Source organism: Phalacrocorax aristotelis, chromosome 13 (genome assembly GCF_949628215.1).
Source record: "Phalacrocorax aristotelis chromosome 13, bGulAri2.1, whole genome shotgun sequence".
Taxonomy (NCBI): Eukaryota; Metazoa; Chordata; class Aves; order Suliformes; family Phalacrocoracidae; genus Phalacrocorax; species Phalacrocorax aristotelis.
In genome coordinates this window covers 9,541,859-9,565,515 of record NC_134288.1, presented here as the reverse complement: position 1 = coordinate 9,565,515, position 23,657 = coordinate 9,541,859, and the positions used below count along the sequence as shown (strand labels likewise).

Sequence of the window (23,657 nt, the reverse complement as noted above, 5' to 3'; positions counted from 1 at the left end):
TTCTCCGATTTATAATTCTGAGGGAAGGGTAGGAGGACATGCACTGTCCCGTGGCAGGGTGCAAGGCGTTATCTCTTGATAGCGTCCCAGTGTCAGTCCAGCAGTGACTCCTGTGTCCCTAGCCCAGCCCTGACTGGAAGAAGGGCTCTGGAGAACAGCTTTGGTTTCCATGCTCCCCAAGACTGCAGGCAGAGAGGAGGGCAAGTGAGTCACTGCAAAGCCATGGCTGAAATGCGGAGCTGTGCCCAGCAGCCTGGGGAGTGGGGCAGTGGCTGTGGAGGGAGGAGGGGCAGGGTGCAGTGCTCCCTCAGGGCCAGTCCTGGCCTAGAGCTCGAGATGGGGACTGGTGTGGGGATGGAGGCTTGCCATCTCCCTACCTCCTGGGCTTGGCCCCATTTCCAACGTGTCTTGGCACCATATGGCGCTTGCTTTATTTGTTCTGCTGCGACTTGGGAAGGAGGGCAGTGTTTCATTGTCTGGCAGAGGAGGTGGGACGCAGGCACAGGAATATGCCCATGTCCCGTGGGATCGCCGCCTGAGCCAGGCGCTCTGCATGTCACCTGGGTTGCAGGTCAGTGTCCTCATCCCTGTGCAGCCCTTTGCTCCAGAGGGGCTTCCCTGGAGAGTTGCTGCCGGAGATTCACCCACCCACGTGGCTCTGGAGCTGAACCAGCACCGCGTGTGTGGGAGCGTCCTGGTGCGGAGCACAACCGACCCGCAACAGGACGCTGCCTGGTAGGAGGAAAACGTGGCAGCACTGTTACTGACTCATCAGAGCACAGGCAGCAATTCTGCGACAGCAATGCCGGGCTTGCCCAGCACCAAAAAGTGACAGCACGCTCCACCCACCCGGGCTTGCAGGGAACAGGAGCCTTCTCCGCATGCCTGCTGTCTGGAGGAGCCACTATCCCGTGCACATCTTCCCATCTTGCTCCATGGCATCCCACATCTCAGCCTACAGCCACCCCCATGCTCCCTCTGGCCCTGCCTTTCCCTTCCCTTTGCTGCTCAGGGCTCAGCTCACTCCCATGGAACCACAGAGGTGGGGGGAGGAAGGCTGCCTTAGAGGCTCTGAGGCCCAGCCCTGCCAGATTTGCATATTTTTTACTGGCCCCTAAACAAGACGTTTCTCAGGGGAAGTGAATGCATCGTCTTCCGTCCCCAAGGGTGCTGCGTGCTGGGACAGCAGCTGCCGCTCACAGAGGGGCCACGGTCTCAGCACCCACCGTGGTCTTGCCGCAGGCACAGCCCTGGTCTGCGCACCACTGATCTCCTGCTCTCCACAGGAAAAGCTTTTTTTCTTGGTGGTGGTTTCAAAATTTACGGGCTTTAATGCTACTGACTTGGGACCAGGTCCTGTCCCTCATCACTCACAGAATGAGTCCTGGAGGCAGCCAGGCTGCAGCCGCGTGCACAAACCTGCACATTTTTATTTTTTCACTAGAATTTCCAGCATGTCCCTCCTCTCGTGTATAATTTAGTCGCATGAAAAGAAGCCGCGCGAGGAGGGGAGAGGATGGGGAAACTTGCAAAGTCAGCCATGGAGAGGGAATCTGTGTCAGAAAGCATTACAAAGGGAGCTGGGGGATTGGCTCCAGTTGCTTCCAGTTGCTGTTTGTTTGTGCCAACCCCTTAGGAGATTGCCCAGTGCAACGCGCGGCTCTTTCTTTCCCTGCGTCCCTCTCTCTCCTTTTATTGCACTGCAGACTCCGGCTGGGACAGCCCATCGCTGTTGCTATGGCTGCAATATGCGGGAGGGCTCGGCCGGATAATAACCGCCGGAGAGCATCTCCCTCCTTCCTGCCGTGCGGTTCCCCGGCCCCTCCGACCGGCGCTCTCGCAGCCCAGCGCCGCCCGGGAACCGCTCCGTCTCCTCCTCGGCAAAAGCCGCAGAGTGGATTTTATACCCGTGAGATTAGACAGGGCTGTGCACGCCGCTGCCTGCGCCCGCAGGAGGAGGAGGAGGAGGAGAGCAGGGCAGCTCCGGGCTGGGCGGCAGCCAGCGGCCCCGGGGAGGGCCGGGAGGGGCGGCGGGCAGGTAGGGCGGGCAGCGCCCGGGAGGGGCGGGCGGGAGGTGCCCGGCGGGGGCCGGGGAGGCCGGTGCCACCGCCCCTCCCCGGGGAGCAGGGCGGGGGGGCCCCAACCGGAGCGGAGCGCAGCGCAGCGCAGCTGATCCCCGGCCGCGGCGCGCAGCTGATCCGCCGCCCGCCCACCCCGCCAGCTGCCGCAGCGTGGGCAGCTGGGGGCCGGCGTGGAGGCGCAGCCGCGGTCCCGCGTGTCCCCGCCGGCGCGGCGCATCCCGGCCCGGCCGAGCGCGGAGACCCCGGGGCGGGCCGGGACCAGCAGCGAGGGGAGAAGGGGCAGGACGGCGCCCGGTGCCCCCGCGCCGTGCGGGGCTGGCGGAGCCCCGGGCCGGAGGGAAGCGCTCGGTCCCTGCCCGCTGCCGGAGCCGCGGCGGGGAGCGGGGGCGGGTGGAACTGGCGCCCCCTCCACCCGGGGGTGCCGCGCTGCGTGGCCGGACCCCGGCGGGGAGCAGCGTGGGGGGGCCGCGGGGCAAAGGTGAGTGGGGAACCCTGCGCTGCAGGCAGCTGCCTTCAGCTCTGCGAGCTGCGGGGTCCTGGGCCTCCACTCTGCCAGGCTGTGCCTGCCTGCAAAGGGTCTGCTTGGCAGCAAGCTCACCGTGGCGCAAGGGCTGTGCCCAGGATGCCGGCCCTGCTGCAGGTGGGGTTTTCAAAGACTCCCCAGGCTGCAGGGATGGTGCATCTCCTGAGCCGTGATGCTAGGAAGGAAGGCGGCAGCAGCACACCAGGCCCTGTCCCACAGGGGCTTGGTCTGCCCTGGCCCTCGCCGTGGGAGCCATGCATGCCGCACACCCATGGCTGCGGTGAGCTGGGCTGCAGCATGGCCTTGCTTCAGCCAAGCCGCGGTGCTTTCCCTGCCATGGGGCCCCGTGCCCAGCGGGTCCCTCCTCCACGTCTGCACCCAGGGATATGCAGGCAGGCTGCCAGGGCCGGCAGCTGGGCCGAGGGCAGGGGAGCTCCTGCAAGCCCCAGGGCTTGGCTGAGCCGCTGCGCTGTGTGGGGTCGGGGTGGCTGTTGGACCATCGGCTGCACTGGGCCTGGCTGTCCTGCGGTGCAGGAGTGAGCGTGGTGGCCTTGGTGGTGCCACTGGGCTGGGCTCCCGGTGTGCCCCACTGCCCGGCAGCACCCGCTGTGCAGGCACAGTGCCTCCCGTGCTCCTGATTATCATCTTGTTTGGAGCTGCTGCAGCGGCTGTAATTTGATGCTCTCAAAGTTGGTGTTTACAAGGGACAAGGCAGCCATCAGAGGACTCTTCTTGTTCTCCCAGTGAAAGAATATTTCTCTTTCCGCTGCGTGTGGCTGGTCCGTGTGCCAAGCACTGCCCGGGTTACATTGAGCGTCTTTCAGAAACACCTTATGGGGTCAGCACCTCTGGAGCTGCTGTGCTGCCCTGGCAGCAGGTTTGGGGACCCCACACGGGGGTGCTTGGTGGGGCAGCAGATGCAGACCTTCCAGAGCACTTGGCTTCTCAGAGCCAGCCTGTTCTCTGGTGCCTGCGCCACCCTGTGTCATCAGGAGGCCGCCCACCAGGCAGGAGTTGCTGGGAGGTGGGTGAGCTGGTTGCCTCATGGGACCCATTAGCTCCCTGTTGACAAATCCTCTCACTTGTGAACAAGCAGGGCAGGATGGAGCCCAGCATGAGGCTTCCCAGTGCTGCTCCAGCCCTGTGATGGCTGTGTCCTTGCTGGGACATGCTGGTGTTCTGTTGCTGCTGGGACCCCATGAGGCACCTACCTTGCTAAGATGTGGGTGGGCTGGTGAGCTGCCCCCACTAGAGCCCTGGCACCCTCTCCCCAGGCTACCCCTGCAGCCCCAGCACCCACAGCCCCAGACCACAGGGCTCATTTGCAGAGCCGGGAACGTGCCCTTGGCATCTGTGCCCTCGCCTTTTCACCAGGGCTGAAAATTGCACTGGTCACTGCCCTCAAACCCCAGTTCCCATGCGGGCACCCCAGCAGGGTCCAGGCGCTTTGGCATAGCTCCTGCAGCACAGCGTGACACAGGGCTCTGCCTGCTGAACAGATGGCACCACCGCAGCCAGTGCCACTGCAGCCAGTTTTGGTGACAGAGGAGTAGAGTACCTGCTGCCCTCCGGCCAGTCTGTTGGGGAGCGGGGAGCTGCACCCTGGCCCTTCTGGGGGGCCCTCAGGAGGACTGTTTGCAGAATGCCAGCTACAGAGGCGGACTCTGCTCCAGGCGGCGCAGGGATCAGCAGCAATAACAGCTCCACAAGCCCTTTGTGTTGTGCCATGTTTAGGCGATGCTGTCTGTCACAGGACAGCAGATTTGCCATTTGGGGCTTTTTGTGCCCCCAGATCACGGGAGTCCTGCTGGGAGGAGAGTGACACATAAAAGCCAAACCAGCTGCAAGAGGGAGAAGTGTTAACGGGTCAGCCCTTGGGTGGGGGGACTGGGGGACTGTGGGCACCTGGGCCGGGGCAGGGCTGCGGGCAGGAGATTATAAGGCAGGTTGGAAACCAGGGCATGTCATGGCAGGGAACGGCCTCGGGAGGGGGTGAGGCTGGAGCTGGAGGCAGAGCAGGAGCACACAGCGGGCTCGGAGGCCATGGTGAGTGAGGCGCAGTTATTCACAGCGCTGTTATTACAGCCACCCCTTTCTAACACCCTTGGCGAGGCGGGAGCATGATGCGCTCAAAAAAAGCATGATTGCTAGGTCCTGCCCCTTGGCCCGGTGCTTGCTGCATTGTGCAGATGGAGCTGCCTGAGCCTTGGCTTTGCTGCCTGGAGGGTGAGTGAGATGGCGGAGGGGGAGGCAGGACTCCTCCTCATGGGTGCAGGCAGAGCTCTGCAGGAGGACAGAGTTGACACCATGGGGGATGGAGATGGTGACAGGGAGAGGAGAGGCAGCCCCTGGGCTGGCTGCAGCGTCTGCACCTCCTTGTCGTGTCCCTGCCCCATCCAGGAATGCTTTTTCCTCCTTCCCTAGGGTGGAAGGAGCGGTGGGCTTGTCACCTGTGAGGGATGGATGTGCCACCTGCGAGCTGCTCTTGTCAGTGGTGCTAAGCTTGCAACCCTCCGAGTCTGGTGTGGGGTCTGGGGTTGGCTTGGCTTTTCCCTCTGATCTCTCTGCTCCTGGCTGTAAGGTTGGTTTCTAGGCAGAGCCTTAAAAAAGACATGCATACAAGTACTAAAAAAAGCATAATTTTATTCAATAACTGCATTGTGTGCTCAGAATTCACTTATATGTGAGATAGATCAAGTAGAAAAGCTGGTGAAAAGGCGTGTGCTCCCCCCCACCCCTCAACCTGCTCTGGCAGTGCTCTGCTAAAGCCACTCTGTGGAGGGGCTCCGGCTGTGCTCCATGGGCTCCAGTTCCGTGGGCCTTATGACCCTCCCCATGCAGCGGGACCTTGGCCAGGCCAGCCTGTGGAGCTCTGCCTGACCCCAGGGGTCCCCTGCTCTGCACCAAGGGTGACAGCAAAGGGTCCAGCATCCCGCAGGCAGCCAGCCACCCCCTCATCCTGGGCTTCTGCTGCCTTCCTGGGGGGCCTGGCCCTGCAGAGGCCACTTGCAGCTGGGGGCCTGGGCACCCACCAGTGTCCCACACGCCCCACAGAGATGGTGGGTTGATAACTTTTACATGTGTGTGTGTGTATATATATATATATGTACATACAGCCATTTCCTCAGTAGTGGAAGCTAAAAATACCAGCCTGCCTGGCTGGGTAACCAGATGCTGTGAGGTGGCCCCCAGCGAGGCAGTGTTTCTCCCTATTATTTTTATTAACCTGCTCTTAGCAAACCAACCCGACTGATGCACTGCCCCGACCCAGCACAACACGGGGTGCGTGGGGTGGGACGGGGCCCACTCAGGCATTGTACCCAGGTGTCGGCAGAGAACGGGGACAGTTGGTTTTCGGTTTTATTGCATTTTGAATAAATCTGGAAAGCGAGGAGGGCGTGTGCTGCCGTGACACAGCTCCTGCCCCCAGCCCGGAGGCTGATCCCGTGCAAGGGGCTCCGCTAGGGGCGGCGGGTACCGGTGCTCCCGGCTGTCGCTGCCGCAGGGGCAGTGGGGGGGGGGGGCCTAGCGCAGGGTGGCCCGGCCGGGCGGTGCCCGGGGAAATGATGGGGGGGGCCCAGGGTGGCTCCGGAGCTCCCGGCTGGGAAAGTGCTTGTGGGAGCTGGGGGGGTGATGGTGCTTCTGGCTGCTGGGGGGGGTCCTGCCTGCCGGGAGCGGGGGGAAGGACGGTTGGGAGGGATGGGGCAAGGGAGGGGGGCGGCCAATGGAGGGAGGGAAGGGGGGATGGGGAGGGAGAGATGCAGGGAGAGATCCCGGGGGATGGAGGGCGGGATGCCCCGGGGAGGGAGGGAGGGATGCAGGCAGCGATGCCCGGAGGATGGAGGGCGCGGGGCGGGACGCCCGGACGGGGGGGCGGGGCCGTGGCGCTGCGCGGTGCTCTGGCGCCCTCTGCTGGTCCGCGCTGCGCACCGCAGCGGGGGCGGGGAGCAGCGCCCGCCTCACCGCGGTGCCGTGAGTTTGCCCGGTCTCAGCAGTTATGTGATTGATGGACGAAACTGCGGGGGCCTGCTTGGGGACCCCCACCCCGAACCCTGCCCCGCGGGGCTGCTGAGACCGGGAAATGGAGATGCCCAGCTGGTGCTCCCCGGCGAGCACTGCCTGTGCTCACCCACCTGCTCCTCATCCCACAGGGGCCCCATAGCCAGTCCTGCCAGGAGCCGTGGGGTGAACGTGCAGGGACAGCCCCCAGCGGCTGTGGGTCTGGCCAGCCCGGTGGTGGTGGTGTGAAGCAGGGTCCCAGCAAGGGAAATGCCCTTGACCTTGCCTGCAGCACTCAAATTTTTGCACCGAAACACGAGCAGTGCCATGGTGCCTGTGGGTAGCAGTGCTCCCAGCGGCCTCAGCCAAGCAATGCATCCAGTCCACAGGCTGGCAGTGTCCCGCTCGTTATTTACCATCCCACCCACTGGTGTGAAACAAAGCTTAGGGAAGGGTTTGGACTCAGTTGCTGAGGGGGGCACACGCAGTCCTTCCTAGGGCTGCCGCCCCAAAATGCAGCCCAAGGACACTGTACACAAGGGCTGGGGCTGTCTTGGGGCTCAGTGCTACTGATATGGATGTGGGGGATGCTCTGGTGCAGGGGCCGGCATGGGGATGGCACAGGGGCTCCTCACCCGGTGTTTCGCGGGAGCCACTCACCACTGGGACTTATCAAGAGTGCTTTCAAACAAAGATACTCCCCAGTGCTGTGGGATGTGTCAGCAGCACAAGGGTTAACCCTGCTTTCCCTCTCTTTCCATCGTGAACTCAGTGGCGTGGTCGGGGATAACCTCCTTAGCGGCTGCGCTGCTGCAGCGATGCCCCTGGGACAGAGCAGCCCTATAAAATGGAGCTGTGCACTGTGGGGGAGCGCTGGGAAATGGTAGCTGAGCTGCCTAGGCGGGTGGCTGGCGGGGTGCATCCCCCACCATGCACCATCCCGCACTGCTCGGGGTGTCACAGAGGGGAGCAGCTGGACCAGGTTGTTGGGGACAGGGGGGTTTGTCACAGCGGGTCCAGGTGCTGGTAACGAAGCTGTGCCTGCAAGGAAAGCAATTGCAATCAGTCCTGGATAGGGCTGCCCAGAGGGTGCTGAGTGGTGTGAGGGGCCAGCCCAGCCCTGCCGCAGCTCGGGGGCGCTCCTCGCTGGGCTGGGCTCTGAAATGGCCCCCAAGACCCAGCTCCTCCTCGGCTGCCTGCAGAGCAGGCACTCAGGGCTGGCAACAGGGGTATGCATAGGGGCCTTGGCACTGGCTCTCAGAGCATCCATGTTGTGCCAACTGTGCAGCCCCAAGCACCACGGTGGCATCTGGGGAAGCCTGGTGATCCCTTCCCGGTCTGCTATTTCTCAGATGGGCTGGTGAGCTCCCACTGTCCTTCTCAGGGCTAGTACTGGTGCTGGTGCCCAGGAATTGTTTGCTGCCTGTGCTGTTGTGCCACGGGCCCTGTTTCTGGTCGCCACCTCCCCGTGCTGTGGGAGAAGATGGGTTCCTTATGCCTGAGTATTCATTCGCTCTGCTGATCGACAGCCTGCGGTCTGGCTGAGCAACCCCAATTGTTCCCAGTGTGCCTGGACAAAGAAGTGCCTAGAGAGATGGCAAGGCTTAGGAGAAGAGGACATGCTAGGAATATTTCCACTGCCTTGGACACCACCAGTTTCCCCCCACCCCCCCACAAGAATGGGAGGCAGCAGCTCAGCTTCACAGGCAGGGTGGTATGCCTCCTTGTCTGTCCCAAGCAGGGCAGGCGCAGGAAAAGCTGGTCCCACGGCAGGCTGAGGGCTTGTTCCTGGGGGAGTGTGTCCTTAGCAATGGCATCAAATGCAGCACTCACCCATCTGTTCCCAGTAAGTAAGGGAGGCAGACACTGGGGGTTTCACCCCAGCACATGGGCCATGGGAGCCCCTGGTAGCCCCATGCACCCCCAGCAGGTCCTTCTCAGCGTGAGGCAAGGAGAGGCAAGACTGGCTTCATCAGCCACACTGCTCTGTGCAGGATTAGCACCATCATGGAGGCGATGCCTTTTCCTTTCCCCCCGGGGTGGTGTTCAGCTGGGCCAGGCACAACATTGCACCCTCACCGTGAGCTGCAGGCTTTGCCTGGCATGGGGCTGACCTCCAGGCTGCTCCTAGGGCCATTGCCTGCTGGTTCTTCTCCCCAGCTTGTCTCACCCACCACAGCTCATTCCCAGCTGTTGGCCAACCCCAAGATTTGATGCCCTATTTTGCAAACAGGAAGGCCGGGTCAGGGATAAAGACTGAGCTTTCGAAGCCCTTGGCATGGAGTGGCTCCCCACAAGGTCTGCGAAAGTTGGGGGTTCCTGTGGTAGCTCTGCCAGTTCCCATGCAACCTGCTCAAGGTCAGGCAGAGCAGGCAGTGAGCCCTGGTTCCTTCCTTCCCCACAGGCTCAAGGCAGGAGCGGAAGCAGAGCCTGATTCTGCTCTGCCACCTTCGAACAGGGGGAGGGTGGCAGACACTGCTGAGGCTTTTGTTCTCAGGGCTTGGAGGGCTCCTTCACACGTGAAGGGAACAGCATCGGCATTTCCAGTGGGGAGAAGATGCTGTATCTGAAATCATCCTGGCTCTTGGTCATTAGCATCTGCCACAGTTGAGAATCACAGCTGCATTGAATTGGTGCTGGGAAGCGACAGACCCTGTGAGCACAGCCCCCATCTCCTGGCTGCTCTGGTGTGGTTTCGCAGGAGGCTGGCAGGGATGAGTGTGTGGGATGATGGGAACATGGGACCCGTTGCATCCTGGCTCCTGGGGACCACTCTGCTATTTCCCCTGGGTTCAGGAGAGACTGCCTGGAAGCCTGGGGTGCTATAAGGTGGTCCCCAAGGCAGCAGAGGGTCCCTGCTGTGGCAAGCAAGGCTGCATGAATGTCTAAGCATGTGAGGGGGCGACTGCTGCAGCTTCAGTGCAGCAAAGCTGCCCCTGCCCTGCTGCAGCCCCCATGCTCAGAGCCAGGCTGCAGCCGGGAGGGCCCACGTGTCCTCCCGCCCCTGCAGCGGGGGCCTGTGCAGGAACTAGGGGGCTGCAGCATGACCGCCCCCAGAGGAAATGGGCCAAGAAAGCCCCTGGGGAGGCAAACCGCTGCAGGAGTACAGTTAGCTTCACCCCAAGTTGTAAGAGGCCCCTGTTTCCCCTGTGCCTGCTGTCCCGCGGAGATTAGCTCTCAGCTGGCTGGGCTTGATGGGCAGCCGGAAAAGGCAGCACAGCAAGCATGGCAGGGCCGCCCGGAAACCTGGGCAAAACGGGCACCACGGCAGCCTCTTCCCTCCCAGCTGCAGCTGAGTCCCTGCTCAACCCTCCCCGTGGCTGAGCTCGCTGCCTGCCAAGCCCCAGGACAGGGGTCCAGGCATTCACTGTCACCCTGTGCCGCTGGTGGCAACGCAGCAAAGCCAGGGCCACACCGCACAGGAAAGGCATGGCTGTTGCGGTGCATTTCCCAGCACCGTGCTAGCCCCTGGTCAACAAGATCGGGAAGGCAACCTGGTTCTGCTGTGGCTGGCGTCACCCTGGGCCGGTGCTGCCGGAGCTGGCTCCCTCCCCGTGCCCCATCCCTGCCAGGGCTGCCAGCTCGGCTCATGCTCAGCCAAGTGCACAGGATGAAAGGGTGCTCCCGGGGTACTGGGGAGCGCTGGCGGCAGCATGAAGGTCACACCATGTCCCAGCAGTGCGGCGGCAGTGCTCTCTAATGCCGCTGAGCAGAGATGCCCATGGGGATTGCGGAGCAGCATAGAGGTGACCCCTGTGCTTGGGGTCAGCGGGCTGCGGCGTGCATCAGCCCCGAGCAGCTTAATCCCAACCGGGCAGGGGGAGGAGCGCAGGAGGGTGGTGGATTCCTGACCCACAACTGAGCCTGGCATCTTCTCCAGCATCGCTGAGGTCTACCTCCTGTGGTAACTGGGTAGGGTTGGGTAGTGCCGCCCTGGCATGGGGAGGTTGAGGAGAAATAATAGGAACAGGCAGCAGAAATGTAAAGCAAAAAAATTCCTTTTGTCTTGAGAAAGCAGCCCTTCGGACATTTTCTTCCTCCCTGAAATAGCTTTTCCTGCCACCTAAAAGGAGATAGAATATTTTGCAGGGCATTGTTTCAGAGGATTTTTTAAAAAAATTTTTACTGTAATCATGTGACAAAGCTTGAAATACTTGTGAATGGCCTGATACGTGGGAAAACAAATATGCAAATACTGTACCCGGGTTTGCCAGCAGGATTCCCCTAGCTGTTTCACAAACACATAGTTCAGCCTATACTTGTTATCGTTTCTAGTCACTCATGCAGGACTGCATGAAATGCAATGCAGGAAATCACTGGGTTTTCTGCAGGCTGAAAATGTTCGGGTAAAGCTGTGAGTCACAGGGAGCTTTGTGACTCCTTTCTCACAGAAACTGTTTTTTTGTGTACAGCTTTAATGGGGAGCAGATGCACATACAGGGAGCCGCAGTGCTTCTTGTCCCACAACAGGCTTGCACGATGCCATGGGACAGTGAATTAGTGCAGATGTAGGCCGGAGATTGAGAGGAGCTTACTGGTATTTCCCCTGGTGCTGCGTTCACTCCCTCCGCTGTGACCACTGAGTTCATCAGAGACACGGAGGTGCCTTGGGAAATCCCGTCAGTGGACGGAGGCGTGTTGTAAGAGGGAGCTTCGTTCAGCTCTGTGCTGTGGGAGGGGGCTACAGTGAGCTCAGGCTGCCAAGAGGCACTGGACAATTAAACGGTCTAGACGGGAGGAACCTCAGCGAACCTAACATCTTCCACTGCCCCCATGTCCAGTGAGGAGCACCCCTCTGCTTCCTGATTACAAGTTCATCCTTGCCATTAGACAACTGAAGAGTTGAGCTAACGGTGCTTCATGGGGTTTGGACATACGTCCAGAAGGAAACAGGCTGGATCTATCTGCGCAATGTCATACAAACTGCTGATTAAAAAGCTGCTCGCTAGAACCAGCACAGCCAAACTAGATTTATCTAGTCACCCCCAGAGATGTTTTTCCCCCTGTGCATGGAGGCAGATGTTTTGTTGATTTAAAATCACCTACCACTGAGATACTTTTCAATGAGGCATGTTTGGGAAGGATGTAATCAATCCATTTCTCAATACAAGAGAAGCAAGAAGCCTGGAAGTGAGCATTGAGTGATTCACCAGGTTAGATGCTCTCCTTGCTTCCCTTGTCGTCTCTGCTTAATTATTCCAAGTTTGAAAATGAGTCTTTGCTTCTGTTTCTTTATTCTCAAAAAAAAAAAAAAAAAAAAAAAAATCAGATTCTGACACAAACGGAGCGGGATGGGAATGGGTTTATTTCTTTGCTATTTTAATACAAATATCCACATATTTCTGACTGCAATTTCCCATAATAGTATTAAGAAAAAAAAGAGATAAGTGGACTTGTAGCTGCTTTGAAACACTTGCTGAAGTTTCAGGATTTGAAGGATTGATGAGTCCTTCTGGGCCATGACATCACTGCTTGTTACACAAGCCTTGTCTTCTCTCCTAAGGGTGCTACAGTCAGGTGGGAAAGAGCTGATCTGTGGGCCCACAAGGAAAGGTTAAACACCCTGGACAGACGTCAGGTCAAGCCCATGCGGTTTCAGCTGAAGCTTTCCAGACTGTTTTTGACCCGTTCCATTTCATGCAGAAAACTGTAGAACTGGGGCAAAGTTAACTCTGCAGAAAAAAAGAGGCATCAAATCTTAGATTTCAGGTTACACTTCCAACATTGGAAAAGCTGTTCTGGTGCTACCGCAGAGCAACCTGTGTTCACCTGAGCTAGGCAGGGTTAGACTCTGTGACTCTCAGCAGCTGGGCTGCAAGGGGTTCTGGGCTAGGATTCTCTAACACCAACCAACACTTGGGAATTGTTTACTTTCTTCATCTGCCATGCTGCTCTGACTGCTTTTCATGGCTCTGTGGCATATCTGTATTTACTTACACAAAGATGTGAAGACTGCCCAACACTCAGTGTTTCTAAATACTTCCAGAGTGACTGCGGGGGGAAGAGGGCAGGGCAGGAGCAGCTGCAGCATCCTCCAGCAATGCTCTCGCAGTGACCCCTGCTGGGTCTGCACCCAAAGCTTCCCCACCTCCAGCAACATCCAGCAGCTCTGAGCTGCTGCTCCACTTTCATGTACTCAAATGCTCACTTCTTTTCCAGAACTATTAACTCACCTATATATACGTTTTCCATTTGGGTCCCCTTTTTAATCACCAGTTTCAGCTTGGGGGAAGAAAAAGCAGAGGTATTTTAATTCAGAGAGACCTGTATTCTGAGCACCATGAAATGAGAGAGGTACAGGACTGTGCTGAGAGTTTCAGACGGGCAGACTGCTACAAAGCATGTACATCTCTGACAGGCTTTTCAGGAAGTGTCACCATAGGAATAGATTCCTTAGGCATTGGGAGGATCTCTGGAAGTCCTTATAAGTGATCACACTTCCCTTCCCTCCCCAAGATAGTGTGACCTTTGCTAGAGTGAGCTTTTTGAACAGCTTTTCAGAGCAGGCTATGCTTCTGTGATACATGACGTCTTCAGAAAAGAAACAAATACCAGTGTGCCTGCTATCTGCTGGCAGTTGCACTCTGATGACTGAAGCAGATGCACTGTTGCAGAGCCTGTTCCTATGAGATCTAGCTTTCCTCTAGTTCCTCTCTCAACCAGTTACTTCCCACATGCCTGGTCGCAGCTTGTTCCTTAACTGCGCTACAGCCTGAACCCTCTGATGTAGGAGATTTACCTGTAAGAAGATACTTCCCACTTTTTCCAGTTCACTGCTCCCAGCAGTCACTGTGAGTCAGAAAGTAGAGAAGGGAGATAATCTGTTAGCTAAACCATGAAATAAAAAGTTATGTAGCTGAGAGCTGCTGTTGGGTTTCCCAACCCATCCAGTTTATGTTTTATGCTCTATTACCTCCAAACTTCCACTCCATATCTATCAGCTGGTTAATCATCAGCGTCTGACCAACAGCCAGGCGTGTTAGGGTGGGGGAATTCACCTTCCACTGCAAGAGCAAAAGACACAGAAGCAATCAATTCAGAGAGGCCTCTATTTATGTTACCTGTAATTTCAACATAAATAGGAAACTAGGCAGGCTGATGGCAGCAGCCCAAAGTGGAGGTGTGTAAAGGGGCAAACTAATGAGGCCGAGAGGGCTTTCAATGATGTTCGAGTCCTGCTAGGAGTTCCATCTGCCATGTCACTTCTGCAAATGAAACTCACTGTTTTTGTTTTAATACTGGTTCAGTGTAACAGTATCTGTGCGAAAAGTCATGTGTTCATGTAACTGCATGACCCTGAGACTCAAAGCATGCACAGGAGGAAAACAATCAAATGAAAGCCACACAGAAGTGCAGGAGTCATGAAAATTGATGAGATAGAGGCCACAGCAAACCAGAAGTATCATTAGACAAAGTTATCCTTATCAGTTATCCAAGGATCTTCACTTCAGAATTCTGAGCTGGTTTTGAAAAAAATACGCAAAGTGCTGACACAACTCAGTATCACAGAGGGGTTTTACAAGTTCCCACTCATAGACTGTCATTTTGTTAGCTTAGAAACAAGCAAAAATATATTAATACCTGTTCTGCAAAATAACTGGCTTTCTCTTCACTGAGGCCTGTGGGGGAAACCATATGAGATTACTATATGTGATAAATATTAATTATCTTTTATTTAGTGCAAGTCAGGTGACCTACCTAGAGCAATAAAATCTGCTCTGACTTGTTCGGAAGACAAATTCCTCTTCAAGGCACCTGAATAAACAATGCAAAGAAGAAAAATAACTTTCTACTGGGTCAAACCAATCTTTACTGAGTCAAACAAATGCAGGGACGGAGACCCTGCGACAGAAAGCCTCTGTTCTTGGACTGTGTTTTGAAACAAACCATAGCTCGCCAAGATAGGAAATACAGTTGTGCCTGCCGGTATCTTTGCAGATGCCCAGTGTTTTAAAAGTCAGGGCGATGGGAGTGCCTGAGAGAGGGAGAGATTTCATTGTAGGTATCCATGGAAACAGCAGCAGCGGTTGTGTTTTGAAGTTGCTGCTTTCTCTCCTATAGAAGCTTTGCTTGTTAAAGGAGAACTGTTAAGGCTGGCAGGCTACTAATTTGACCTACCTGCTGTGTTTTGGATTATGGGTGTGAACGTGTGCATATAACACTTTCCCCTGCTGTGCCTGCCTCCTTTGTTCTGGGGCGCAGGCAGCACATGGAAGTTTACAAGGATTCTGTTCTCTGAAGCCAAGAGCAGGAATCTCATAAATTCAAAGAAACTGCCAGTCCCATGTGGCTTTCCGTCTGTGTAGGCACAGGCAAAGTTATCTGCTGTAATCTGTTCCGATACTGTCTGTGGCATCCCAGAGCTAACGAAAAGTTAAAACGGGATTGGAGCCAGTGCATACAAACAGGAATGACGAGACTGAGTGCACCTAGTCCAGAATCAGTAATGGAGAAAATGCTGATTCCACATTAAATACCCCCAAGACAGTTGTAGGAAAGGAAACTATTCTTTGCTACTCCTGGACAGAAGTGGTTTAAAGCAGTAGAATGAAAGTTTAGACCAAATGCAGGAAACAGTAGTGCATAGCTTCACTGCTGTGAAGAAAGCTATGGGGAACCCAGGCCTGAAGGATAGTAGCAAGGGACTATTAATAACAAGAAGGATCAATGGGATGAATGTGCAGTGGAGGTGCTTCATGCATTATCACGTCAAACGGCAGCCACAACATCACAGTAATCTCATAAAGTGCTGGAGCCTGGGGTATCCAAGGGGAATCCCCCTGCCCCTCTTCCCCACTATTAATGAATGAGAAACTGCTGGACACCTAAGTGTTTTTCCAAAACAAGACTGCAAGGACAGATGCCTCCTTTACATGGCCTAGAACTATGCCAGTTTCCAGCCCACCCTAGAGGCATGCATACACTGTCCTATCTGTCTCAAACAGCACTTGTCCTTGTAGGAATTACAGTACCAGGTTACTCGGATAGAAGTTCCTACAAACACTTAGTCCCAACATAAGGCTGTGCTTGTGTGGCAAAAATGGATTTAGAGTGTAAGTTAAACCAAGCACTGTCACAGTGTTGTGCCTGCATTTAATACACAGATATTTAAGTGAGTTTAAGTAAGCCTGTGAAAGGTGTGCAGGCAGGGTGTAAAGAATACAAAGCCCAAGTCATCAAACAGGGATATTTCAATAGGATAATTTTTGATGCTTAAATGTTAAGCCAATTATTAGCTACCATTGGAGCTTACTGTGTGAACCAAGTGCACTGCAATTCTGAAGACACGCTTTAGCAGCATGCAGGAAGAGATGCAATAGTTTGGCCTCAGGGTAGCATATGCAAATGTATCACTTACCATTTGGTACCAGAAGAATACTTTTGACAATGTTTTTCAGGGGGCCCAAGCTGATTTTATTCATGGTGGCAAAGTCTGAGAGCTGAGACAGAAACCTTTCTACCTGCTCAAGAGAAAGAGCAGCAACACAATCTTATCTCTGCATGTTTCTCACCAGAGTCCTGCATTCACACACTTCTCCTTTGTGTTCTGTGCATGCCTCACCTCCTTGGGCTCTGTTAGAAAGCGGAAGAGCACTTCAGTCAGCGCTGAGAATTGCTGTGAAGAAACAGGACAGGGTTACAGAGAGTCCGGCATCAGCATGCACCATTTCTCAGCACCTCACCACCCCCATCACCACCACAACTACGTGGTGATATACCACCTTGACGACCTCAATATGTCACCAGCACCACCTGCCTCCAGTACATTGGTCCCAGAGTTTGACCTCCTGTGCTTGTAAGGTACCCCTGTCTTCAGCATTACAAGATTCCTATGGATGAGATTTGCTTATGGATGCTTTTCAGAGACTCTCAGAGGATTTAAGCAGCTGGTAGCTGGCACTGCAAAGGGCTTTTGTGACTCGTGGCTAATCAGAAGCTGCTGTTCTATCCTGTGTAATCCAAAAACTGTGAGTGGGAAAAGATGCGAAATCTACTCTCATGTTTCACAAACCCCATGGGGTAACCAGACTAACTTGGGAAAGGAAAATAACTGGTTAAAGGTCTAGTCACCGCCTTCAATTTCTGAGTGTGCAGCAGGGCTGGAAAGCCTGCCTGTGGGGCGCAGCACCACCACCCTCCCTCCTCTGCTGGCACCAGCACTGGCCATGACCTGGGTATGGCTCACTGGTCTACTGCTGCACATGGCATCCTGCCCTACCCTCGTTGTCAGCCATGTAACCGAGATGGCACAGGACTGTTACCCATCGTTCTGGAAAGCTGAGCTAAAAAAGCCTCAGGTCCTCCACTAACTTCAGCGCAAGCTGAACAACCTTCTGAGACGTGGCCGCATACCCGGTGTGTCAGCAATCCAGAGGCAGATGTGTACTGCTGACTGGGAGCACCGACTTGGGACAGGAGGGTGGTGGGGTGGCAATCACAACCTGAATGCTGTGCAGTCCCACTGCGAAAAAACAGTGCTCAACAAGGCCCTACTGCCCACGTAGGGCACAACGTGAACCCCTTTATCAGGAACACCTTGCGGCCTGAAAAACAAGCTCCTGCAGTGCATGAGATTCGCCCGGCTGGGTGCAGGGCTGGGCTGCTGAGCACAAGGCCATGCTCTGCAACACCGCCTCGGACACTACAAAATGCGGTTCCTGTTTGGAATGGGCTGAGACCCAGCAGGGACCTCGTCACTGGGGCCTGGAGGCCTGACCAGGCCCGATACCAGGGATGCTCTAGCAATGCGGTGCCTGACTGAGCCCAGTACTGGGGCTGCTCTGGGGGAGTGAGGCCTATTGGGCCCCACCAGGCCCGGTAATAGGGCTGCTGTAGGGCCTGACTGGGCCTGGTACCGGGGCTGTGGGTCCTGGAGGCCCTATGGGACCCGGTACTGGGACTGCTCTGGAGGGCCCACTGGGCCCCGTACCAGGGCTGCTCGGGGGGTATGGGGCCTGACTGGGCCTAGTACCGCGGCTGTGGGGCCTGGAGGCCCGATGGGGCCTAGTACCAGGGCTGCTCTGGGGGTGTGGGGCCTGCTGGGCATGGTACTGGGGCTGCAGCACCGGTCCAGTACAGGGGCTGCTCTGGGGGTGTAGGGCCTGACGGGGCCCGGTACCGGGGCTGCTCCGGAGCCGCGGGGCCGGCTGGGCCCGGCACCCCAGGTGGCGGCTCGCCCCGACCGGCTGCGGCTGCCCTGGAGCCGGCGGCCCCTCGGGATCCCGGGCCGGGGCTGCTCCCGCCGCCGCGCCCCGCCCTCCCCCGGCCCGGCCCCACCTGGGCGCTGAGCTGGTTGAGGTTGTGCATGTCGCCGCTCACCGCCTCCGGCACCGGGTCGCGGGTGAAGTTGAGCAGCCCCATGGCGGCGGCTGCGGCTCCGCCCGCCCCGCCCGGCGCCGGTGCCCGCCTCAGCCTGAGCATTGGCGGCCGCACATTCCTCACCGCCGCCGCCCCGCCGCCCCCGACCCCGCACCGGTGGAGGGGCGGCTGAGGGCAGCCGGTGGGGCTCCCCCAACCTCCAGCCTCTGCCTGGCCCGACCCAGCCCATGGCGCACCCCGAGGTGGCCCCTTCGCCCCTGCAGCCGCAGCCCGAGTGCCTGCCGCGGTGCTGGGGGAGCCCCTCGTTAGCACCGGGGGAAGGTGGCCGGTGGGGCCAGTGGCTGGCAGGGTGGGTGGGCAGCAGGCGGCGTGCCTGGTTGCCCACCCTGGTGCTGGCGGCGGTGCTCTGCCACAGGCCCCAAGGCCATGCAGTCCCCAGGCTGCACCTACACAGGCAGAGGGGAGCACGGCTGGTTCACCTCCCAGCACACCTTCTTGCGCCATTAGTTGGTCGCGTAGAACAATTATTTTTGATGGGAAGGTTTGGGACAGCATCTTGCTTTCCTACCCAAAACTAGTTTGTAGAACCCCAAAGTTACAGCTGCAGTACATGTATATGCCTGTCTGTTTTTGCCAATAAATGTTTACGCTTCATTCTGCTAAGATCTCCATCCTAGAGATATTTAGCCACATGTTTAATTTTATGCACTTGATCACTTTCATGGAAAATAAAATGTGTGATTGCTGGTGAGTGTGGAGCTTAAACTACAGCCAAGAAGGGAGAGAGCTGTGGGCACCCTCAGCGTGCAGAGGCTTAAACTTCACTGGCGGGCTGGAGGTCGGGCTGGCAGCTGAACAGTATAAGTCGTTTTTCTGTACAAAAAAATCAAATAAATTGTTTAGAAAACATAGTTTATAGGGTAAATTTTTTTTTCCCCTGAAAATTCAGCTTAGGACCTGAAACTTGGTTGTGAATTTTACCTCCAGATGCCACCCCAGTGCTGCCCACTGATGAGCCTGGCACAGGCTCACGGTGGTGGGTGGCCCAGGGCAGAGCAGCTCACCTCCTGCAGCTGGGCTCCTTTGGCTGGACAGGTTTCAGGTAAGGAAAGTGAAGACGCAGCTTAGGCCAGCCAGAAAGTGTCTAGATGTCAAAGGGTTCAGGGTTTCACAGGGAGATTTTAACCCACTTCTCACCATAACCCATAAGCAGGAGGTCTCCTCGATTCAGAGACGTGTAAGAAGGCAGGCGAGTTGTAAAATTGCCTTCTCACCCTTTGTTACATGGTCTTGTTTCTGTTTGTGCTCCGGAGGAAGGCCTTGATCCAGAAAACTGGATATATTCCCACTGAGGACAATGGAGCTGATCGCATGCTTCAAGACTCCCTTGCCTTAAGCTGCTATTTTGCAGCTTTCCAAGAGCAGGAAAATAAGCTCTCCAGCAGTTATTCCACTACCAGTGCAAATGTGTCTGATCCATTTTATCTGGAAAGGTGTTCACTAGTTGCCCAGGCAGAAGGACAATATATAAAAGCCTTTGTGGAAAGTAAAACTGTGGCAGCCCACAAGGCTTCTGTTTTATTACTGACACTTTCAATTGCAAATGAGAGTGTAGGAAATTTTATAGTGGCTTTCATTGTGAAGGTATCCCAGTAGTGGTTTATAAACAAGGAGTTAAGCAGCAAGTACCACTGATGATGAGGAGTTAAGAGATACTGGTGGTCTGGCTGGAAATAGCATTCACGTACCACTTCCTTTCCTTCTCGACCTCCTAGCCCAGCTGGGAGATATTCTATTTAATATACACAGGCTGGAACAGGGTACCTCGATTTAAGACTGTTGAGGTGAAAAAATTTCATGCGGGAGTGCCTGTAGGATTTGACCCTAAATATTTAGGACACCTTAAAACAAGGTGCAGATTTTTCATATTGGAACCATTTATCAGGTTCTGTGATGAACTGGCCACATCAGCATGGTTAAAACCACAGGATATGCTTGTCTCTAAAAAAAGTTAATCTTAACTAAAACTCATTCAGGGACATGTGTGGACTAGATAGCATGGGATGCCAGAGCATGTGAACATGATATTCCTCTCTGGCTTTAAAATGTTGCATACAGCCTTATGTAAATTTTCCCAAGTGCAAATTAATAATTGCAGTTAATTATTGCATGATTTCATAACCACCAAAATTAATTCACCTGTACTGTGAGGCTGAAAAACTGAAAAGAGGAAAGAGACAATTTTCTGTCTGGTTTGTATGCTGGGATTTGCCGTGTAGGAGCAGCCTGTGACTGATCTTTACTTTGCTGTGTCTTTCTAGGGTGATGCTTTAGGAACTAATTAAGGATGGTCTGAGTACACGCATGCATGCTTGTGTGAGCATGCAGGAGGTATGGCAGGAGGGAGAAGCCAACGTTCTTAAACAATTTCCCAGGCAGCAAACCAAATTCTTGGGGAAGGTTAAGTGACAGGATCCAAGAAGAAGAGTTTAAGTTGAGGTACGTGCTCATAACATCCTGTTCAAACAATCACCAGGAAATTTGGCAGTCCCACCTCCTGGGATGCTGGTTTGGCTGCAGTGTGGCACGCAAGTGCCATGAACCCTCATATGGCACTGGCAGTTTTGCAGTGGGAGGCAGGCTTGGTTCTGCCAGCACTCATTTTTGAAAAGGGTTTACTCGGATAAAAGAGAAGGTTGCAGGGTGATGGTGGTCTGGATTAGTTACAGGGGTGCCAGGTGGAAATTGGTTCCCAGTGCCCCAGGCAGAGCCCCCAGGGCTACCCCTGCCTGGCGCTGGCAGCCTGTGTCCCCTGGCAGCCATCAGCCTCAATGGGTGTCTCTGCTAGGCCATTCTCATGCAGAATGTGTTGCTGATGGACTCATCAGAGCTGAGGACAAGCCGAGGACAGCAGTTCCCCGTTACAGATATGCAGCTTGTTCACCACAAGTACTGGAGTAAAAGTAGCAGCAAAAAGCAATGGGGGACACACATACACCGGGAAATAGGGTATTAAAAAATGGTACATTCCAAAATGAGCCAGAGGATCAGTGTGCCTTACTTCAGATGGATTTTTCAGCTTCATTTCACCTGCCAAACTTGAAAAGCTTCCTCAGCACTTGGAGAGTGTTACCTAGGGAAGGCTCCTTACTATATATTCTCAAGCGATCACATCCCAGGGTGTTGCCGTTCTGTTCTCTGATGCCACTTTCTATCCAAAGCACTTGAAGCACTTTACAGTCACTCCAAGGTCAGCCTTGGAGTGCCTTCCTGAAGTTGGGGATTATTACCTGCAATTGCTGGCCTGGGAAAGGCCTGGAAAAGATAAGAGTGTGTGAACAAGCTGGGGGTAAAACCCAGGCACCTTTCATCCTGGCTGGTCCTGAGCTCACCCACTTTCTGTGTGTTCTGCCCATGTGCAGCGTCTGCCTTGGGCTGTGTGGACTCATGAGAACACCCCCCTACACGGGCTGAGGGATGCTGCAACTCCTCCCAGCTTGCTGGTGCAATGGAGAGTGCCTGGCTGAAACTTCGGAGGAGTTAGTTCTGTTCCTAGGGAAGGCTGATACGAATGAGATCTTTGAGACCAAGATTTCATTTTCTCATGCAGTTCAATGCCCCTTCCTCTCCTCCATCACGTTCTGCACTGTTTGCTCCCAGACAAATGTTGCTACAGGAGTAAATTATTGCAAGCATTGCGTGCGAAGGTTATGGCGGGGCTGGAAGCACCACTGTTGAGCTCTGGTACACTCCTGCCTTGTGACTACAGGCAAAACCTTTCCTCTGCTGGGGCTCCCCTGCCTGTGAGTGGGTATAATAATCCCTTACCCGGGAGTGCAGGAGCAGCTCTGCTTCAGGAGTGGAGGGGGCTCTGCTGGCAGCTGACCCTGGGAGCAGCGTTTCTCCTGATAAAAGCGCATATGCTTGGGAGGGCGGTTTGGGGAGGCCTCGTCTCTTCAGATTAGCCTGTAGCAGGCGTATCCTGTTTTCTAGGAAGAAGAGGATTTTGTGGCCAGCTCTGTTAGAGAGGCATTGAAGATTTTTCTTTGTGTGCCTTTGCGTTTGAAGTTTATGTGCTAGTAGCTGCAGACTTTCTACATGTTCTGGTTACACAGATGACACTTATTTTTAACCTTATTTTTATTAGAGGGTTGTATCATGTGGTCCTGGCTAGCCCACAGGAAGGGCTAGAAACTTCATGTAGGAGGGATAACACTTCCTATCTCCGTGTAAACAGCAATTCCCCCCAGATAGGAAAAGCCATCCTGGATGTACGGGAGGCTATAGGCTGTATTCCCACATGTGGCAGCAGGATGAGGCTTCCCCACAGCAGGGGCAGACCTTGCTCTCAGTAGCCAGAGCCCTGCCACTGTGCTGTTGGTTAGCACGGCTCTCCTTTATGCTCCAGAGGGATGCCAGGGGCAGGAGAGCTTCTCCAGGGAGCGGTGGTGAGGAGCAGCTTGTTACTGGGAGCTGCGATGGATTGGAGCTGGCAGAAAGGTAGGTGGTCAGGGTGGGGCTGGGATAAGGGCTCAGGCCATGGAGCTGCTTGTGGAAGAGTAGGGCACATCCCATGGGACGTGCTCCGATGGGGTCTTGCAGTGAAGAATGCTGCAGTGAAAAATATTGTTGCTGCGGGCTGGGAAAGAGCTGCCATGCTGTGTGCACACTGGCATGGGAAACCCCAAAGCCTGAACTCAGCAGGAGCATTGCCACTGGCTTCAGCGAAAGGAAAATTCCTCCTGTTCCTTGCCTCATGGTCGCTAAAGGATCTTGCAACTGTCTGAGGTGATTTAATGGTGCTGGTTCTTCTCCCTACCTGCTAGAACACTAAGCAAACACTCAGCCTTTACTGGGACCTGGGAATCTGGAACACACAGATCCGGAAGTGAGAAAGTTGCACTGCTGAAGGCTGTGGGTACTGACACATATTTGCTCAATTGCTTTATTTATTTAGGATCTCCTGGCATGCTGCTTATGAAGCATGGAGCAGGTCCCAACTCAGACACTTGGATACAAAGCAAGAGGCAGCAGGTGATCGGAGCCAGACCAGAGCTCTGGGCAGGGAGTGGTGTTGGTTGCCTAGCCAGGGTTGTGGATGAGAATTTTAGGAAGAGATTTGATGTGGGAGAATAAGTGGACAGAGAGGAGGTGGGCCAGGTGCCATAACCTGGGGATGCTGCAGAGAAGGCAATGGACATGTGGAAGGGCTGGCACAGTCACTGGGAAGAAGTCACAGTGGAAGATGAGGGTGAGGAGTCACTTCTGATGTGAATTGATGTTGCCAGTCCCATCTGACTGTTTTGATGGTGACCAAGCGACTCTTTCAGCTGGTCGGTCACCGGCTCCATGGCTTTGAAATACTGGCTGAGGGAGGCCAGCCAGGTGTGAAAATGGCTCTTCTTGGTGAAATGATTTTCTATAGAAGTGTTGGGCAGTCCAGCTGTGCCGCAGCTGGGAGAGTCACTCCATCATGGGGAGGGACGTGGCTGTGGCACAGTGTGCAGAGGATGTGCGGTCTGCACCTAGGGGTGAGGAGGGACCCCCCACCTCTCCTGAGCCCCTGCTCCCTGACCAGGTAAGCCTGTGCCTGGCCACGCCTCCCGGTTTATTGAAGCTGCTCCAGTGATGCAGGGCCGTGTCCTGCTGCTTGTCTGTGCCAGAGAGCCTCAGGGCTGATGGAGAGCGGTGGCGGGTTGCTCTGGCAGCTACCTGGCAGAGGCCGTCAGCTGCAA

At 55.4% G+C, this 23,657-nt stretch overlaps 1 protein-coding gene across 6 annotated transcripts; it reads right to left on the bottom strand.

Annotated features, from left to right (window-relative positions):
* Positions 1 to 11,887: 11,887 nt before the first annotated feature.
* COMMD7 (COMM domain containing 7) lies at positions 11,888 to 18,138 on the bottom strand. Of its 6 annotated transcripts, none has more exons than XM_075108629.1 (9): positions 17,923 to 18,138; positions 16,166 to 16,219; positions 15,962 to 16,064; positions 14,302 to 14,358; positions 14,185 to 14,222; positions 13,517 to 13,607; positions 13,343 to 13,392; positions 12,777 to 12,825; positions 11,888 to 12,275 (listed from the first exon to the last, which is right to left on the bottom strand). In XM_075108629.1, the coding sequence occupies exons 1-9, from the start codon at positions 18,022 to 18,024 to the stop codon at positions 12,199 to 12,201; spliced, it is 621 nt and encodes a 206-aa protein (XP_074964730.1). In that variant the 5' UTR covers positions 18,025 to 18,138; the 3' UTR covers positions 11,888 to 12,198. The 6 variants fall into 6 exon arrangements, with proteins under 6 accessions (XP_074964730.1, XP_074964729.1, XP_074964726.1 ...); XM_075108628.1 differs by having other exon boundaries at positions 15,962 to 16,067; positions 17,923 to 18,033; XM_075108625.1 differs by having other exon boundaries at positions 15,962 to 16,067; positions 17,881 to 18,030.
* Positions 18,139 to 23,657: the final 5,519 nt, after the last annotated feature.